The sequence below is a fragment of the Corythoichthys intestinalis genome, chromosome 9 (assembly GCF_030265065.1).
Source record: "Corythoichthys intestinalis isolate RoL2023-P3 chromosome 9, ASM3026506v1, whole genome shotgun sequence".
Lineage (NCBI taxonomy): Eukaryota > Metazoa > Chordata > Actinopteri > Syngnathiformes > Syngnathidae > Corythoichthys > Corythoichthys intestinalis.
The window spans coordinates 42,701,312-42,719,547 of NC_080403.1; the positions used below are offsets into that span (position 1 = coordinate 42,701,312).

The 18,236-nt window shown below is 38.1% G+C and overlaps 1 protein-coding gene across 3 annotated transcripts in view; it reads right to left on the reverse strand.

Annotated features, from left to right (window-relative positions):
• The window catches only part of atf1 (activating transcription factor 1), a 29,652-nt gene extending 20,016 nt beyond the window's left edge, over nucleotides 1–9,636 (reverse strand). For 2 of the 3 annotated variants that reach the window (XM_057846053.1, XM_057846055.1), the window contains exons 1-2: nucleotides 9,332–9,636; nucleotides 630–752 (exon numbers count right to left, since the gene is read on the reverse strand). In XM_057846053.1, the coding sequence (XP_057702036.1) occupies nucleotides 630–752 (123 nt within the window). In that variant the 5' untranslated portion in view covers nucleotides 9,332–9,636. Of the gene's footprint in view, nucleotides 1–629; nucleotides 753–9,047; nucleotides 9,259–9,331 lie in introns of those variants that run through there. The other variant, XM_057846054.1, reaches the window with a different exon arrangement.
• Nucleotides 9,637–18,236: the final 8,600 nt, after the last annotated feature.

Genomic DNA, 18,236 nt, shown 5'->3' on the forward strand with positions numbered 1-18,236 from the left:
GCAGACTAATCAGCAGAAAAATAATCGTTTGGGGCAGCCTTAATGGTTCGGTTTGAAAAAGTCAGACAATTCTTTACTAGTATTTTGGAATCCATTCTTTAACCTCCCGAAGAAAGACTTGTACAAAGCCAGTGTGCGGCTGCAACAAAACATTTCAAAACCATAAAGAAAAAAATCATCATAAAAAACAACATTAAAAGTACACAATTGTCTTTTGTCTCAGAGTTGACCAACTTGTTAACTACAGTATATCCAACCTGTGAAACTTGTTAACAAAATGAAAAAAGGCAAGACGTATCATGTGCGCACAAGACGAGGTAAAAAACCTTTGTTCATAAATCATCAGAAATAGTTTTTATTAGCTATTTTACTGTTAAAATAGGCATGAGCGAATGATACTTCAGGCACTTTGTTATCACATTAATTCAATTCTCTGCACATTTTTAGATTCCTTGAAAACTATTTGGTACTGCCAGATATTTTAGCTGTTTGGTTCTCCAATTGGATTTTTTATTACATATAAAATGTGTTTAATCCATTGAGAAGAGCTCAAAGACAATACTTTAATATACTTTTTTTGGGATACAAAACTATTGCACAGCACTACTTCAAAGTAGCCATGATCTGACCTGTGAAGTATGTGTCTGTGGGGCCTGAATGACCGACGACTGTGGAGACTGGATCACGCCTTGAACCTGTAGCTGGCCCCCTGGCAGCTGGACGAGGGTCACAGGAGAACCACCAAGTGACATCTAAACAAACATGACATTACCTCAGGACTTTGTTGCAATGTAAAGAGCAATGAAAAAGTTTACTTATAAAACTAACATTTGAGGCTAACATCAAACACAAAACACTCAAAGAAAAACAGTTGAATAAAAGGAATGCAGTAAAACACAGGAATTGGTCAGCGAAGATGACATACTCTGTATGTCTGTAAACTGCATACGACATTGTTCAGAGTGAGCCAGTTTCAGATTCTGACAGTATGATATCCTTTAACAAATATATTACAGCATCCTGATTCAAGCTCTGAAATGTAATATTTAGAGAAAAAAAATGAATTTTTAATTTTAAAACAAATACAGGATATTTGGTACATTACAATATTCAATGTTAAGTTAAAATAAATTTGTAAATGTTAACAAATCACTGGTGAGCAATTTTTGTAACAGACGTGGGTAGGCATGTGCCGGTATGATATTTTGACGGTACGATAACCGTGAGCAAAAATACCATGGTTTCACGGTATTGCAATTATAGCTCCCAAAAATTTTGAGATGTATGGGTTAACAAAAAATAGGTTTTTTTCCATTGAACAGGATTTTTTTTTCCAGACCATAGTTGCAAATTGGAACATGAATATATTGTTGAAATAAATAAATTATCAATATAAAAAATATTTTAAATAAAATAAAACTAAATATAACGTATAGACTATACTCACAGCCACAGCTCAAGTTGCTCAAGATTAGAGCAAGAACAAAATAATTTCTATAAAAAAGTAAAAACACTTCTGAATAAAAATTTTTTAAAATTCATACTGCATGACTTTTTTTTAGGGTGGAAAAGCTTAAGTGAAGTTTCGCCATTTTCAGCCACTGTGTCAACTCTAGTCTACATGTCATGCCTTTGTGTTAAAAAGAACATAAAGAATTCATAAGTTAGTTAAAATGTCAATATTGTTGTGGAAAGGTTTCATCTAAAAAAAATTTTTTTTTAAAAACATTGGGAGTGAGACCTCCCCTTGGTCGAGCGAACGTGGATTTGTGCTTAGGGCAAGATCATCTTTCGCAATTAGCGATCTTTGACGCTATCACTTTTTCCCCTTCATTCAAGCGAATCAAGCTTGTTTTCTCACTCTGCGGCTGTCACACTCAACGAAGTTGCTCTCCCACCTAAGCCTAGGCTAACAGTCATCTTTGTAAGCTTTTAGTTAGTTTGTATATTGAATTTGAAAGGAAAATGTGTTTTGTTTTTGGCGAACTTTTTCCATGGTGCTAATCTGTTGAAGCTACTCACATGGAAAAATCTAATTGAACAACATTTTAAATGTATTCATTTTGTATATTACACTTACCACGATTTGAGAGCTTAATAAATTGAAGAACAGTACGCCTTATGTTTGGAGTATTTGTTTTGGGGTTAGCTGGCTGGCTAGCCGATAGCGTCACTTTCACACACAGCAACAAACGGGAGGGGGTGAGCACTGCTGCGCCAAGCCGCTTCTGGCTGCATTTTTGACACAAGAAAAATAGCGAATACCGTACTACGGTCTGACGGGAAAATTTTAGTGGTTTTGAAACCGCGACGTTTTCACACCACGGTAAACCGGTAACCGGCACATGCCTATGAGCGATAGTTATGAGGTAGATATCTGTGACTTTTTTACAGATGCCATTTTTTTCCATTGTGACATAATTTGTTTAGAAGTTTAAAATATGCGAGTGAATATTTTTTTTAAGTCGTTTTTTCCCTTTTAAGCAAAATTTGAGACATCAATTAATGATTCTAAGCTAAAAACGACAGACATTTTGAATAATAAGTATAATTAATTACCTCCGTTTTATGGCTGGGTTGAAACAAAAGCGGTTGCGCGACGTTTTCAGGGTAAAACGGACAAATTAGAAATAGTTCGGGGGCTTCATGCGCCATGAAACTGCTATGGCAGCATATAGACATATCGTTCGATCAAACACAACAGTTGTCATGGCTTAAAATACAGCAGTTTCTTTTAAAGAGGAGTGCAAGAGCAAAAACTGCTTTTTCAGTCTTGTCTGCGTTTTCCGCCATATATATATGTATATATATATATATACTAGTCCTTCTCAAAAAATTAGCATATTGTGATAAAGTTCATTATTTTCTGTAATGTACTGATAAACATTAGACTTTCATATATTTTAGATTCATTACACACAACTAAAGTAGTTCAAGCCATTTATTGTTTTAATATTGATGATTTTGGCAAAAAAAAAGTCAAGAAAAACCAAAAATCCCTATTTCAAAAAATTAGCATATCACGAAAAGGTACTCTCAAGAAGCTACTAACCTAATCACCTGAATCAACGAATTAACTCAAAAACCCTGCGGAAGATTCCTGAGGCTTTTAAAAACTCCCAGCCTTGTTCATTACTCAAAACCGCAATCATGGGCAAGACTGCCGACCTGACTTCTGTCCAGAAGGCCATCATTCACACCCTCAAGCAAGAGGCTAAGACACAGAAAGGAATTTCTGAGCGAATAGGCTGTTCCCAGAGTGCTGTATCAAGGCACCTCAGTGGGAAGTCTGTATGAAGGAAAAAGTGTGGCAGGAAACGCTGCACAACCAGAAGAGGTGACCGCACCCAGAGAGATTGTGGAGAAGGGCCGATTCCAGACCTTGGGGGACCTGCAGAAACAGTGAACTGAGTCTGGAGTAGAAACATCCAGAGCCATCGTGCACAGGCGTGTGTGAAACAGCGGCAGAAGCGCCTGACCTGGGATACAGAGAAGCAGCACTGGACTGTTGCTGAGTGGTCCAAAGTACTTTTTTCAGATGAAAGCAAATTTTGCATGTCATTCAGAAATCAAGGTGCCAGAGTTTGGAGGAAGACTGGGGAGAAGGAAATGCCAAAATGCCTGAAGTCCAGTGTCAAGTACCCACAGTCAGTGATGGTCTGGGGTGCCATGTCAGCTGCTGGTGTTGGTCTACTGTGTTTTATCAAGGGCAGGGTCAATGGAGCTAGCTATCAGGAGATTTTGGAGCACTTCATGCTTCCATCTGCTGAAAAGCCTTATGGAGATGAAGATTTTATTTTCCAGCATGACTTGGCACCTGCTCACAGTGCCAAAACCACTGGTAAATGGTTTACTAACCATGGCATTACTGTGCTCAATAGGCCTGCAGACTCTCCTGACCTGAACCCCATAGAGAATCTGTGGGATATTGTGAAGAGGAAGTTGAGAGACGCCAGACCCAACACTGTGGATGAGCTTAAGGCCGCTATCGAAGCATCCTGGGCCTCCATAACACCTCAGCAGTGCCACAGGCTGATTGCTTCCACGCCGCATTGAAGCAGTCAAAAGGATTCCTGACCAAGTACTGAGTGCGTAGATGATATAATTAATTGAAGGTTGACTATTTTTGTATTAAAAAAACTTTTTTGTATTGGTCGGATGAAATATGCTAATTTTTTAAGATAGGGATTTTTGGTTTTTCTTGACTTTTTTGCCAAAATCATCAATATTAAAACAATAAAAGGCTTCAACTACTTCAGTTGTGTGTGATGAATCTAGAATATATGAAAGTCTAATGTTTATCAGAACATTACAGAAAATAATGAACTTTTTCACAATATGCTAATTTTTTTAGAAGGACTAGTATATACCGTGTGAGGCTCAGCTCAGGTATTTTAATTTTGTATGTCCCTTATCCGATTACTCCATTATTTGAAATAAATAGTTCGAGTAATTGGCTACTAAAATAATCGATAGCTGCAGCCCTATTTCAAATGAACGAACATTCCCAGTCTAAATGGATTGGGCGTCCAGCACCATCAATGGCAGGCTTAGTTTAGGGTGACCAAACGTCCTCTTTTGCCCGGACATGTCCTCTTATTACGTGCTCTCCGGAGGGTCCGGCCAGTTTCATAAATTCATGAAAATGTCCGGTTTTTATGGTATTTCACGGGACCATTTTGAAGAGAATCCCTCCGGCCGCTAGGAGGCAGCGCTTGCTTGTGTTGATGTGGCTCCGACTAGTAGGGGCCGGAGAAGGAGTACATCTTCTTGTTTTTTGTTGGCAGTTTACCCTTTGTTTCATGTGGAATTACCACCATCTAACGACGGTTGACAGTTTGGCAAGAAATGAGACTACAGCAAGGAGTTTTAAGACATGGCTCCATACATCTTTCTGTAGGTTTCTCTCCTGTTAATGTCGATCACGTGTGTTGAATATTGGGTTATATGTGTAAACAGAGATGCAGTATATTGTATTAGTCTTGTATTAATTGTTCTGTGTTTGTGTATTTGGTTGAATGTTAGTATATTTTAAATAGGAGCGCCTGCCCAGTTGAGAGTTTTTTACGATAAATACGTATATAATAGCAACTGCTGACTTCTGTCGGAAATGTGTACTGGCGTAATCTGTAAAATCCTGTTTGGTGTCGCATCGTTGCGCTGCCGATGATTGTAAACTTTTATAGCAAAGTTTGATTTTGCCTCACCCGGTACTCACTAACAGGGTAGCTATCAGTGCGCTCAGCCGCGCTAGGCATTATGGGCAATGTAGTTTTGTACTGCTGCGTTTAGAAACATGCTGGTTGAATAGCTTGTCAGTTTATTTCAGTTATTGTTTGCGTACAATCTAGAACACTGAATGAGAATAAAAGTTGAGTGGGAATAACAATTTGTCAACGATCTGGGTCTGCATTATATATATATTTTTTTTTTAATCATTATTCGTTGTTTTTTTTGGTTTTTTTTTTAAACTTTATTTTATGCTTTTTTTTAAATAAAACTTTTTTTTTTTTTTTATATGCTTTATTTTTTGGAGGGGAAGAATAAAGCCTGTTGAGTAAAAAAATATTTCCATATAGTGTATAATATATACTAGAGCTGAAACGAATACTTGAGTAACTCGAGTTTAAAAAAATGATCCGAGCAGTTATATTCACCTCGAGGAATCATTTAATTTTGCCAGCTCTAAGCATCACGTTTTGCCCGGACTACTTTTAATGCGGGACAACGCGCTGACGTCACATGCGTAGAGCAAGAAGCAATAAAAAACAAAAAATTTTACCGCAGCCGACAGCCGCTACAAACTACGCCGATGTTGCTAAAACCTACGCCCGCATGATGCTAGTTTGGAAGCAGGTAGTGTACGATGCGTCTCATAGATATCGCATGTATTTAGGACTAGATGCGAAGTGACAGACTCGGCCGTGTCTGGCCAGCGTTAGTAAACAGCCGCCATCTTTAAGCAGTAGACTTCTCATCACTAATAAATATAACGTTACTGTCACTCGCTCACGTAACATTAGCCCTTCGGAGATCTGTAGAGTGATGAGAGTGTAAAATTAAAACATAATAAAGCTAACTGTCAGTTTTAGCTCAGTAGCCATTGCTGAATAAATGTGCTCCAATACAGCAGGTATCATACATTTATTTTGAACACAGCAAAAACTCAAAATCCTACCAGTACTCACAGTTTAGACTAACTTAAAACTTAAAAATAGCTTGACACAAATGGAAATTAAATTGAAACACATGGGAAAAACACGTAGCTTTCAATTGATGTGTGTTATCAAGCGTAATTACATTTTTAGGTAAGAAATGTTTTTTTTTTTAAAGATCTAGAAGTTTTTTGAGTGAAAGCAGTGATTTTTTTTCCCTAGTCACATCTTAGATGCAATTGTTGGCTGTTTTCATCAATGTACATAAAAAATAAAGACACTGACTGACTGAAAATGGTTCAGTATTGGATTAAATGTCTTTTTTTCTCATTTATAATTGCTCTTTGCCAAAAAAAAAATGTTTTATCCGATTACTCGATTAATCGATAGAATTTTCAGACGATTACTCAATTACTAAAATATTCGATAGCTGCAGCCCTAATACATACTATATGGCAATGGGCCTTTGTTTTTTTGTTTTATTTTTAATAAAACTGAATTTTTCTAACCAGCCGGAGGAGGCACACTTTAAATATATTAAAGTTATATAGGCATGTTTGAGTGGACTTCGAGTAAAATTCAAGTATCTCAAGGCCGGGCCGAGTGTCCTCTTTTTTGGAAATCAAAATATTATCACCCTACCTTAGTTACCTGAGACACTATTATGGTGGAAGATTTTGGTAGCAACTTGTTGGTCCTTTTTTTTTTTTTTTTTTTAAAACACTGACACCTTTTTAAAACGATATCTCAATTCTTGGCAGGAGACTCAAAAACTTCACAGCAAGCGAGTATACAATTTGATAGTAGCCACTAGAGGTGTGCGAAATTTCCGATTCTTAGACTATTCGCGATTCGGCCGTGGAAGATTCGAGAACGATTTACTAATATCTAAATTCCGATTATTGAATTGTACCAGGTAAAGCGGAAGTAAAACACAGTCAGCGCGGTCTTTGGGACGCAATGAGGAACGGACCGAGAGTAAATATCATGTTCAACTCATGCCGCTAGATAAAAAAACAATCATACCTGACTGTGGCTGACAGCCGCTACAAACAACGCCCAGTTGCTAGTTCCTACAAACATACGGCTACAGTAGATATCATATATATGTAGAACTAGATGCAAATTGACAGACGACGTCGGTGTTAGAACATGTATTATTGAACAGAGATGCGAAATGACAGACTTTCCGGTGTAAGTAAACAGCCGCCATCTTAAAGGAGTAGACCTCTCTAGAAGGCTCTGTTGTAGTGAACCTAATTAACTTTTTATCTAAAATACACCTAAATCGACAGAATCTTGTTTTGAATCTATCTTTAAATGATGAAATAGTTTTAAAACTTTGACAAAAGTAGACAGAAGGGAAATTATGGAACAACGGGGGCAATTTTAACAACTGTAACAGTTGATTCACAATATTAAATTAATTGAATGTAGTTTAAAGCTTGAACATACAGATCACAGAATGCGGACTTTTTTTTATAGTCATTTTTGTATATTTGTTTACTGTTATATGTTAACTTGATACTGAAATAGTAGTTTGGTTTAGCCTGAGAGGATTTTTTAGCAATTTTGGAATTAATGTTCAAAACATTTAAATAAAAAAAAAAAGGGAGGGGGGTGCATCAATAATCGTTTTATAATTGAATCGGAGCCTCTGAATCGAAATCGAATCTTTAGGTGCCCAAAAACTCCCAGCTCTAATTGTTTGCATATTATTCTCATTAAAATACGAAACGTTTGGGTGGTTTCAGTGAAAGCAGGCACTGTGTTTTCATCTGTGTGATTCTGACAAAGACCAGATCACATTTGATGGTGATTTTATGCAGGAATTCCAAAAGATTCATATACTTTTTCATACCACAATGAAACATTTACTATAAGTAAAACACTTTTAAAAAAGTATGACTTCAGACAAGAATGTTTTCAGTTAGTTTGGTTTAGCCTGAGAGGATTTTTGAACAATTTTAGAACTAAATGTACAAAACATTAAAAAAAAAAGAGAAAAAAAAAAGGAGGGGGGTGCATCAATAATCGTTTTATAATCGAATCGGAGCCTCTGAATCGTAATTGAATCGTTAGGTCCCCAAAGATTCCCAGCTCTAATAGACATATTGTTCTATCAAACACAACAGTTGTTATGGCTTAAAATACAGCAGTTTCTTTTAAAGAGGAGTGCAAGAGCAGAAACTGCTTTTTCAGCCTTGTCTGTGTTTTCCGTTTTTTATGTCCCTTATCCGATTACTCGATTATTCGAAATAAATAGTTCAACGAGTAATCGGCTACTAAAATAATCGATAGCTGCAGCCCTATTTCGAATGAACGAAGATTCCCTGTCTAAATGGATTGGGCGTCCAGCACCGTCAATGGCAGCCCTGAGACACTATTATGGTGGAAGATTTTGGTAGCAACTTGTTGGTCCCTTTTTTTTTTTTTTTAATAAACACTGACACCCTTTTTAAAACTATATCTCGATTCTTGGCAGGAGCATATTTTGGGATACAAAGTATCACGATATATCACCATTTCGATATTTTGTTACACCCCTACGGTTCAGACCATTTCAAATAATGATATGCGCCGTCATGAAAATCAAAAACCTTCAATAACTTTTTACCGTTTTTGTGGAAACGTTTCAGACACGTCATTTTTCAACTATTCTAACAATTCCAAAAACTTCACAGCAAGCGAGTATACAATTTGATAGTAGCAACAAGGTCGACTTCCTCATTTTGTGGAAGGTAGTAGGCCCCACACTCCGTGACGTAAACATCCCACCCCCCTTTCCGTATCACAAGTTAGTATGTCAAACAATTCAAAAAGTGGACGACTCAAAGTTAAACAAAAAGCTGAGAGACAATTGGCTAAAGCGTCGTCGTTGAGGCGCCTCACCAACGTTGGTTTTCAAAAAGCGGATGTTTTCCCTTTTAAGCGCTCAAATCGACAGTTAGCAAGGCACGCGTGAGCCAAGTTGGAAACTGTGCTTCACAGGACGGACGAACTAGTTTAAGTCTCTGGTGAACGAATGTGTGCAACTCTGTCACTGGCATTTGGTTGGCCGCGTCAAGAGACGTCAGCGACACGGGGGAGCCATTAGGCGAACTCCACCTTAGCTTATTCGTGAGGAGTTCAACCGAGCTACAGCCGCCATTACCGTACGACCACGGCAGACTTACCTTTCAAAAGCCGCCAACAGCTCCGGATCACGGCGTGGACTTGGGAGAATTCCTATTTCGACTTTTACACCACAAATACTAGGGAAAGTTACTGCGCGGGTATGGTTTAAACCTTTATAACTAGTATCTTTTAATATGCCCGGAGTCGCCGGACACTGTAGGCTTGCATCCAGCCCCCCCAAATGTTCACAAATATCTAAGATCAATTGTGTCCAACAGAAAAAAACTGACGTCATTAAATCGGGCCTCGTACGGCAGAGACTCTGTGACAAAGTACGTCATAGAGTACGGCGCACGTCACCCTACCTTCTGCCCGCCTCCTTTTCTTGTTCCTTGTAAGTGAAACGGTAGCCCATTGCCCTTCGCTCGCAATAGCGCCCCTCCGCCAGGGATGCCAGATAGGAAAGACCGTCTTCGGCTGAATCACAGCGTACAACCCGCCTGAACAAATGTGAATTACTGACTTTGCATGATTGCCCTCTACTAACGATTAATGAAATTGCTGTCAAAACAGAGGTTAAATATTTGGGTCTTGTTGTCACGAAGGATAAAAAGATAATGAAAAGCCAAAATATTGTTAATAACATTGATAAATGCAAACTAATGTTTAATAGATGGCTTCAGAGAGACATTTCTATCTTTGGGCGAGTGCTTTTGTCAAAAACCGAAGGTCTATCTAGGTTGATCTATCCGGCTTTTTCCTTGTCCATTTCACCCAAACTGATTAAACAAATTAATAGTGTTAATTTTAAATTCATATGGCGCAATAGGTGCCAGTATATTCGGAAAGCAGACATGGTGAAAAATGTTGAAGAAGGAGGGGTGAATGCTATTGATTTTGAGGTAATGAATGGGGTGTTGAAATTAAAATGGTTGATCAACTTTGTCAAATATGGACAAGCCTTTTGGTATATGATTCCTAATGCGATTTTTCAGAAATTGGGGGGAATAGGATTTTTGTTACGCTGTGACTTTAATGACTGCTCTCTGCCGATAGAATTGTCAGATTTTCATCAACAAGTGCTCCTCTACTGGAAGATGATTTTCAAACATAATTTTTCTCCGCATAATACACCTATATGGAACAATTGGTATATTCAGTGGAAAAGAAAATCGATTTATTTAGAAGAGTTGAATACTAAAGGAGTTTGGGCAATTGCTCATCTTCTGGATGAAAATGGAAATATACTACAGTATGAGGAGTTTTGCACAAAATTTAATGTTAACTGTTCGATTAGGCAATTTAATAGGATAACGAAAACCGTTCCTTCTCCTTTGATTTCGATGGTCAGGGAAGGTATTTTGCACTCTGATGTCTCCCCTGGGTTGAGACAGCTCCGCATACAAGGTGTTGATTTAATTGATATTAAATGCAATAAGTTTATAAGGATGATTTTGTGTCAGGAATTGTTTCCCGGTCCAACAAAAAGACATGTTTTTCTGAGGGACTTCAACAAGGCGGATATTAAGGACTTCAGGACAAAATATCTTTCATTTCCGATTCCGCCAAAATGTAAAGAAGTACAATTTAAGATCCTAAATGCAATTTATCCCACTAACGACTTTTTGAGACTTAAATTTAATTTTCAGACAAATTGTTGTGTTTTTTGTGAAAATGACATTGAGGATATTGATCATTTGTTTTTTCATTGTGGCCTAGTGCAATTGTTCTGGAAGGATATGCGGCGCTGGCTTCAGTCCAAACAAATTGATCTTTCAACGTGGACGGTAGAGTCTATCAAGTTTGGTGTGTCTGGCATCAATAAGGATTTGGGTTTTGTTGTTAATGTGATTTTACTGCTTGGAAAATTCTTTATTCACAAATGCAGGTATTTTAAAACAAGACCTTGTTTTAAACATTGGATGAATGAGTTTCATATATGGTATAGATCTCTGAAATTGATCAAGCAGCAAAAAGCTCTCCATTTGGTTTCATTGTTTGAGAAAGTTAATATTTCTTTGTAAAGCCCTATGTTCGAGTATGTGTGTGTGTGTGTGTGTGTGTGTGTGTGTGTGTGTGTGTGTGTGTGTATGATGTGTAGTGACGTGTGTGTATGAATACAAACATGGCCAACAAGTAGAAATGTGTATATTATGATGAAGAGTGTTATTTTTGGTTTCTTGGTAGAATGTTGATCATGTGTGAGCCCGTTTTTGTTTGTAAATGTGTATAATTGTGTAAATAAATTTTTTTTTAAAAATTAAAAAAAAAAAAAAAACGCCCAGTCCGATAAAAACAGGCCAAAAATGACAACCTCTCGTTCAAGATAACATTTTTCACTAATACAACTCAATCAATATTTTTGATATTATGACCAGAAAACAAGCAAATTAAAAGTGGGAGACAGTGGTGTTACCAGGATGCCATGTGTGGGCAGAGGCGTAGCAAGGGTCCCCGGCATAGGCAGAGTTTGACTTTTGGGGCAGGGGGGGCACAACATGTTAATGACCCCGAAACGCAGTGTCAGCAATAAAATTAACTTACAAGAATATTTATAACAATAAGTTGACAATGAGCGTTTTTTTGTTTCCCATCATCCCATTCTTGAGGGGAATTCTAAATCAGGCTGCTTAGACAATACTTTCCGCCAAGATCGTCAGCCATTGAATTTGGTACGCCCGCCGGTGTCGTGCCAATGTAGTTACCCCAGTCAAAAATTGTATCCCCTGGGCGGAGCCATATGGAGGTAGATTCATGTCTTTATAATTCAATTTAAAAAAACAGTTGTTTCAATAAAAAAAAAAAAAAGAAGTTGCTTTCATGAAAATATATATTTTCAACCAAAAAAAGTCGCTTCGATCAAAAAAAATGTGAATGCAAAAATACATTTGAAACTCAAAAAAATGCAAATGAAAGCAATTTGTCTTTGATTCTTTTTTTCATTTTTTTTTGATTGAAAGCAAGTTTTTTTTGATTAATTTTTAATTATTTTTTTGTTGTTGTTGTTTTTGTCAAGTTTTTTTTGATTGAAGAAATGTCAATTTGTGTTAGTGCCACATTTTGGCTAGGAATTTTTTTCTCTTTCTTATTCAATCAAAAAATAAGCTGCTTCCAAAAAATTGATTTTCAAAAAGAAAAATTACTTCAATCAAAAAAAAAAAAAAAAAAAAAAAAATCAATCATAGAAAAAAGTTTTTGAATGCGAAAAATTTTTGAGATTGAAAAATTTGCATTTGAACACTTAATTTTTCATTGAAAAAGTTTTCTTTGAAGCAATCCTTTTTGTGTTTGGGCCATATTATGATTAGGACATTTGTGTCTAAATCATTCAATTCCCCAAAAAGTTGCTTCAATAAAAAAAAAATATATATATTTTCAAGCAAAGAAAATCATTTCTAAAAATATTTTTTCTCTAATATATATAGCCTATATATTTCAAATTATACGCAAAGCCGTTCAAGATAAGATTTATCACTTATACAACTCAATCTATATTTTGATATGACGAGAAAACAGACAAATCAACAGTGGGAGACTTGTTGTAGATGAATCATTGCTGTTTTGCTGATAAGCATCATGGGAGATGTAGTTCTACTTAGATAAGTTTCAGTTAATATTCACACATCATTCAAGATATACAGTACATCAGACATGTCCTTAGTCCGGCCCGGGGGCCAAATGCGGCCCGTGGTCAAATTTCACCTGGCCCCCAGCCTCTGTCATAAAATCAATAACGTCTGGCCTGCACACAGACTTAATAAATTGGTCAGCAGTACTGCTACCAGCATATTAAGTAGCTTACACACTAAATGCTGCTCCTCATTTACCCACTAAAAGGCAGCAGCACTCGAAGCAACATTACCCCATGTTGACCCTTTACTTGCAATTTTCTAAAATGGCAACAATCACCAAAAAAAAAGAAGTTGACTGTGATGGCCGACGCTTCAAGGATAGGTGGAAATTTGGACTATTTCTTGACTAAAATACGCAACTGTGTCTGCCTCATTTGCAAAAAGTCAGTCGCTGTTTTTATAGAGTTCAATGTGAGGCGATATTACCAAACAAGACACGCTGACATGTACGACAAGATAACAGGGAAGATACGCAGCGAGAAATTGAAGCAACTTGAAGCTAGTTTAATTTCACAGCAGCAGTATTTCGCAAGAGGCAGAGAGTCGAAAGAGAACGCCACAAAGGCTAGTTGCAAGATTGTTGAAATGATCAATTAAAAAACATAAAGAAAGCAAATGTGACACACAGAATGGCTTGCTAAAATTTGCTTAGATATATTGTTCTATGTAAAGGATGTCAGCCAAGGTCGGCCCCCCCACATTTTTACCACACCAAATCTGGCACCCTATGCAAAAAGCTGCAGTACATGGTCATATGCAAGCAGTTCATATGATAAGATGCGCGAAAAGGCTATTTAAAGCTTTTAGCAGGGGCCCAGTTGGACAGCATACACATACACACACCCCTACACACACATATTATCTATGGGCAATTTCACAATTCAGTTTTTTCTTAAAGATGGAGTGTGACATTTAAGTGTTTCTTCAAGTTCATTCCCAATCTGTGGTCCACTGCAGACTATGCTAAAGCTTGTACACTTTAGTCTTTTTTTCCCAGTGGCAGGGAATGATCACTGTCAGCCTCTCTCACTCTAAATCAATACTTCTCAAATAGTGGGGCGCGCCCCCCCAGGGGGGCGCAGAGCGATGCCAGGGGTGGCGCATGTGACCTTGGGGAACATCCTTTTTTTTTCTCACTTTTTGCCATACTAGAATAAAGTGTACTTGCGCATCCACTCAGTGGGTGGCAGTGGCGCTCTCATTTTCAAAGTGCGCGCAGTATTTTTGAAGTAAGCAAGAGCACACGGACGAGAGATATGAAGAGCTGTGCGCAGTTTTCGAAAGCCGTCTACGCCGGCGGCATCCGGCCGGACTCATGCAGCGCAGTCTTCTCCGGTTCTCACGTGTCCGCCCGAGACGTGCCATTTTCGGCTTGGGATCGTCACGACGACCGCCGTCACCTACGGTTCTCCCTCGGCCGCCGAGAATGCGCTTTTTTCGGGCCGTTTGCCTTTTGGCTTTGACATTTAATACAGTGGTAGGTGAGGAAAGACCACTGTTTACTGTGTCTAAAAATGATTATAGCGGACAGCCGGAAGCCAAATCAATTAAGACGCCACTTAAAGACATTAGACCCCAATCTCATTGATAAGCCGCTTGGTTGTTTTTCAGTGAAAACGTGCCGAATATTGCCAATAATCGTCCCGCTTTGTCAGCGTTATACAAGTAAACCAGTGAGCACTGTTAGCATGCTCCGTGGAAAATAACCACACACTATTGCAAACTGGAGGTGCTAATGTGAGCAGCGAAAATAAAAACTGTCCTTTTGTCCAAAGACGCCCCCCCTTCTATTTAGTTTTGTTTTTTTCAGTCAAATTTTTTGGCATATTGTCCTCATGAGTTAATGTTTCTAATCAATTTGAATTTGTTATTATTTACTGATTTTATTTTTGATGATCAAATGTTAAAAATGTACCTTGCGTGTATTTTTACAGTTTGGATGTGACTTTTTTTTTTTTTTTCAAATTCAGGCAAATTGATGCGCGTTAAGTCTTTTCTGTTACAAACAAAACAATGTTGATAAAGTTATACTTTATAAGTTGATCTCTGTTATTTTCTGTAATAGAAAAAAATGACAATATGAGGCAGAGACGAACTTATAATAGTAATATTATAGACAAATGATACTATTTACAGTGGCGGCAGAATTTGGGGGGGCGCGAAACATTTACGTCTTTCTTAGGGGGGGCGTAACAGAAAATAATTGAGAAGCATTGCTCTGAATGGACATCCAGTGGCGTCAATGGCAACCAAATGGGTGCATTATGAAGGCTTAACTAAACTGACAGTTTTTATACTTTGCTACTTTCCACTATCAAATGTGCAGTTTCTGTTAAATAAAAAAATTCATTCTAAACAGCCCGCAGTTTACACTTCCCTTTGATAACATCCTTTTTGAAGCTTCATAAATTGTTATAAGACTTTAAATACCTATGCAAATGAATTAAAATACCGTAATTTCCCGAATATAACGCGCACTTTTTTTCCCCAAAATCAACTTGTAAACTCATGGTGCGCATTATAAACGGGTACACGGATGGAGACAGAAATATATATGTATTACATATATATAAACTAGTGATGCACGATAATGCATTTTTCAACTGATACCGATAACCAATAATTTCCTCCTCATTCCAACCGATAACCGATAATGTCAAGCCGATAATTCTATTAAAAGATTTATGTAAAATTTTAAAGTATACACAAAAGAAAATATTACTGTGCAAAAATATAATTTATTGCTCTTTTTTTCAACATAAAGTATGAACAAGTCAATTCAAACATCTAAATAATGACAGATTGTCTGACATTGTGTAATGGTAAACCTTTGGCAACAATTACAGAGTAAATTCCTAAGTTACACAAAAATGCATTTAAAAGTAAGCCATTCCTAACATATATAACATTAATTCGCTGCAAAACACACCTCCTTAAAACTAGTCAGTTTTAAGTGTAAATCTATTGGCAATAAGTGAAATTATCTGCGATCGCTTCAAGTGTATTTCTCTCAGATTTCTTGGAAGAAAAATAGCTAGCTGAAAATAATCTTGACAGCCTTGTTTTAAGCAATACATTATTATACTTAATCCTAAAAAGAAAAAAAAAAACTTGAAGAAGGAAAGATTTTGAATAGTATTTGTGGCTACAGAATATTGATTTAAGAATTTGATTATCTACTGTGACTGTAATTGAGCAGACAAATAAGTTAAATAATTTGAAAAGTGATTGCTAATGTTATATGCTTTGTTGCACACTGTGAAAATGATTACCTCAAAAGAGCGAGATGTCATGTACCCATTCTGCATTGTTTGTTTACATTTGCGGCTTTCACGACAATTGCGTTGCAGCAGCTAAACTGCTACACGGCAGTACTATTTGGACGGAGTTGGAGCTCGCATCCGCGTGCGCGTTGTTTTGTGCCTGAGTTTTATTAAGCCGAAAATAAAGGCAGCGTTACAAAGTCATCTGACCGCTCGTCATTCCACATTCTGAATGCATTATTGACTGGCTGACTTCGTTTTCTCCATGTTTAAATGATCTTATAACCACTGTGCCGTCATGATAAGCTTGCTTACCGGACATCACTTTTTCATGAAGAATGGTGGTCGTATAAACTGCATTATTTCTTTTATCCAGGGCTTTGGTTCTCGGGTCATTAAGGTAAAAAAAAAAACACGTGTCTTGTCTCGGCGGCGGCGGCAGCTACATTCGTACCGGATAATCCGCCCGCCCCGGCCGGTTCGCCGCGGCGTATTCGGGTCCTGGCTCTGCTCGCACGCCGTGGGGGAACGCTCGAGAAACCGGGGTGTTCGCCGGAGGTCCAGAGGCCGGGGAACCGGGCTCGGCCCGCCCCGCCTATGGCGAGGCGGCGGCGGCCTGCCGGACTGGCCAGAGCGGCGGGCTCCGTCGGAAGACGGCTACTTGCCGACTATCGGTCTCCAGTAGTGCCGGTGTTTAGCCTTAGATGCGAATTTACCACCCGCCTTGGGCTGCATTCCCAAACAGCCCGACTCTGTATCGTCACAAGCCCTGTAGTTTAACTTTGTGTTTACAATAGCTTTAGCATTCCTGCTAGCAGCAGCCTCGTATTTGTTCCAAAATTCTTTATGATGCATTTTTAAATGGCTGCTGGGTTAGTGGTTTTGAATGAGGACGCGTTCTTTCTGCCTCGTGGAACTTATACGGTACATGTTTCGCAGATGGCGAGAGCGTCGTTTTTTTAGTAACAGCCGCCATAATATTCAACTACTTCTTGTCTTGTAACTCCGCCTCCTCAACCCCTCCTCCCTCAGGGGCTTCAGAGAGGGGAGGGGTTGAGGAGGCGTTGTGCTGAATTCTTTGGTTGCGCACATTTGGAGGCAAAATCAGGTATATAATTATCGGATTGCATTATCGGTTGAATTTTTTTATTATCTGGATTATCTGTGTGACGTCATAATTGCCATTATCGGCCGATAATTATCGGTGACCGATATTATCGTGTATCTTTAATATAAACCGATTTTTTTTTCATTGACACGGCCACGTTGTGTTGAAGAAACGTATGCGGCGACCCGTTGCCGACCATTACGGTACGTGACGTCACCGTTTTGTTTCGGTAATACTTCACTCTAATCGGCCGAATGATTTCGTCTGTGTTAAATTCTGCTTTTTTCACTCTTCATAAAGCACAGAATTTAGTTTCTTGAACTCATTTGAGTCGACGTTTATTGCCGCTCCGCAATTCGGACCATAACAAATGTAAGGACACACACTTCCTGTGTCGGTCCCTCGGGAAACTCAAACCCAAATAACAATAGTTCCTTTTGTTACTGTCGAGTTGACAGCTATGAGCTCTCACGGATTTCCGACTTACGTTCTCACTTTCATTTTACCGTATCAATCCATGGAAGAAACATTTATTCATCATGAGGAAACGAGCAAGTTATACAGCAGCCTTTAAAAGAAAAGTCACATCTGTTTTGTTTTCTCCTAGATTCTGGTAAGTTGGAGAAGTTGTCAAATCATATTATTACCGTAAATATTGTCAGTTTACGGTAATGTTTTGAACTACCAATGTGCTATGCTTGTGCTGTGTTTCACCAGTCAGTAAAATGACATCTCTGTATCTGTACACAAGCTCTGTTTTCTTCTAAAATTAGGGTGCGCGTTATAAACGGGTACAATAATTTCCCCTAGATTTTACAAGTAAATTTGGGGTGCGCATTATACACGGGTGCGCCTTATATTCGGGAAAATACGGTACTCTGCAAACTGAGAGCTTATTTCTTCATTTTGTGGCATCTTTTCGTAGTGTACTAAGTACAAACAATGACACTGGCTCACCATG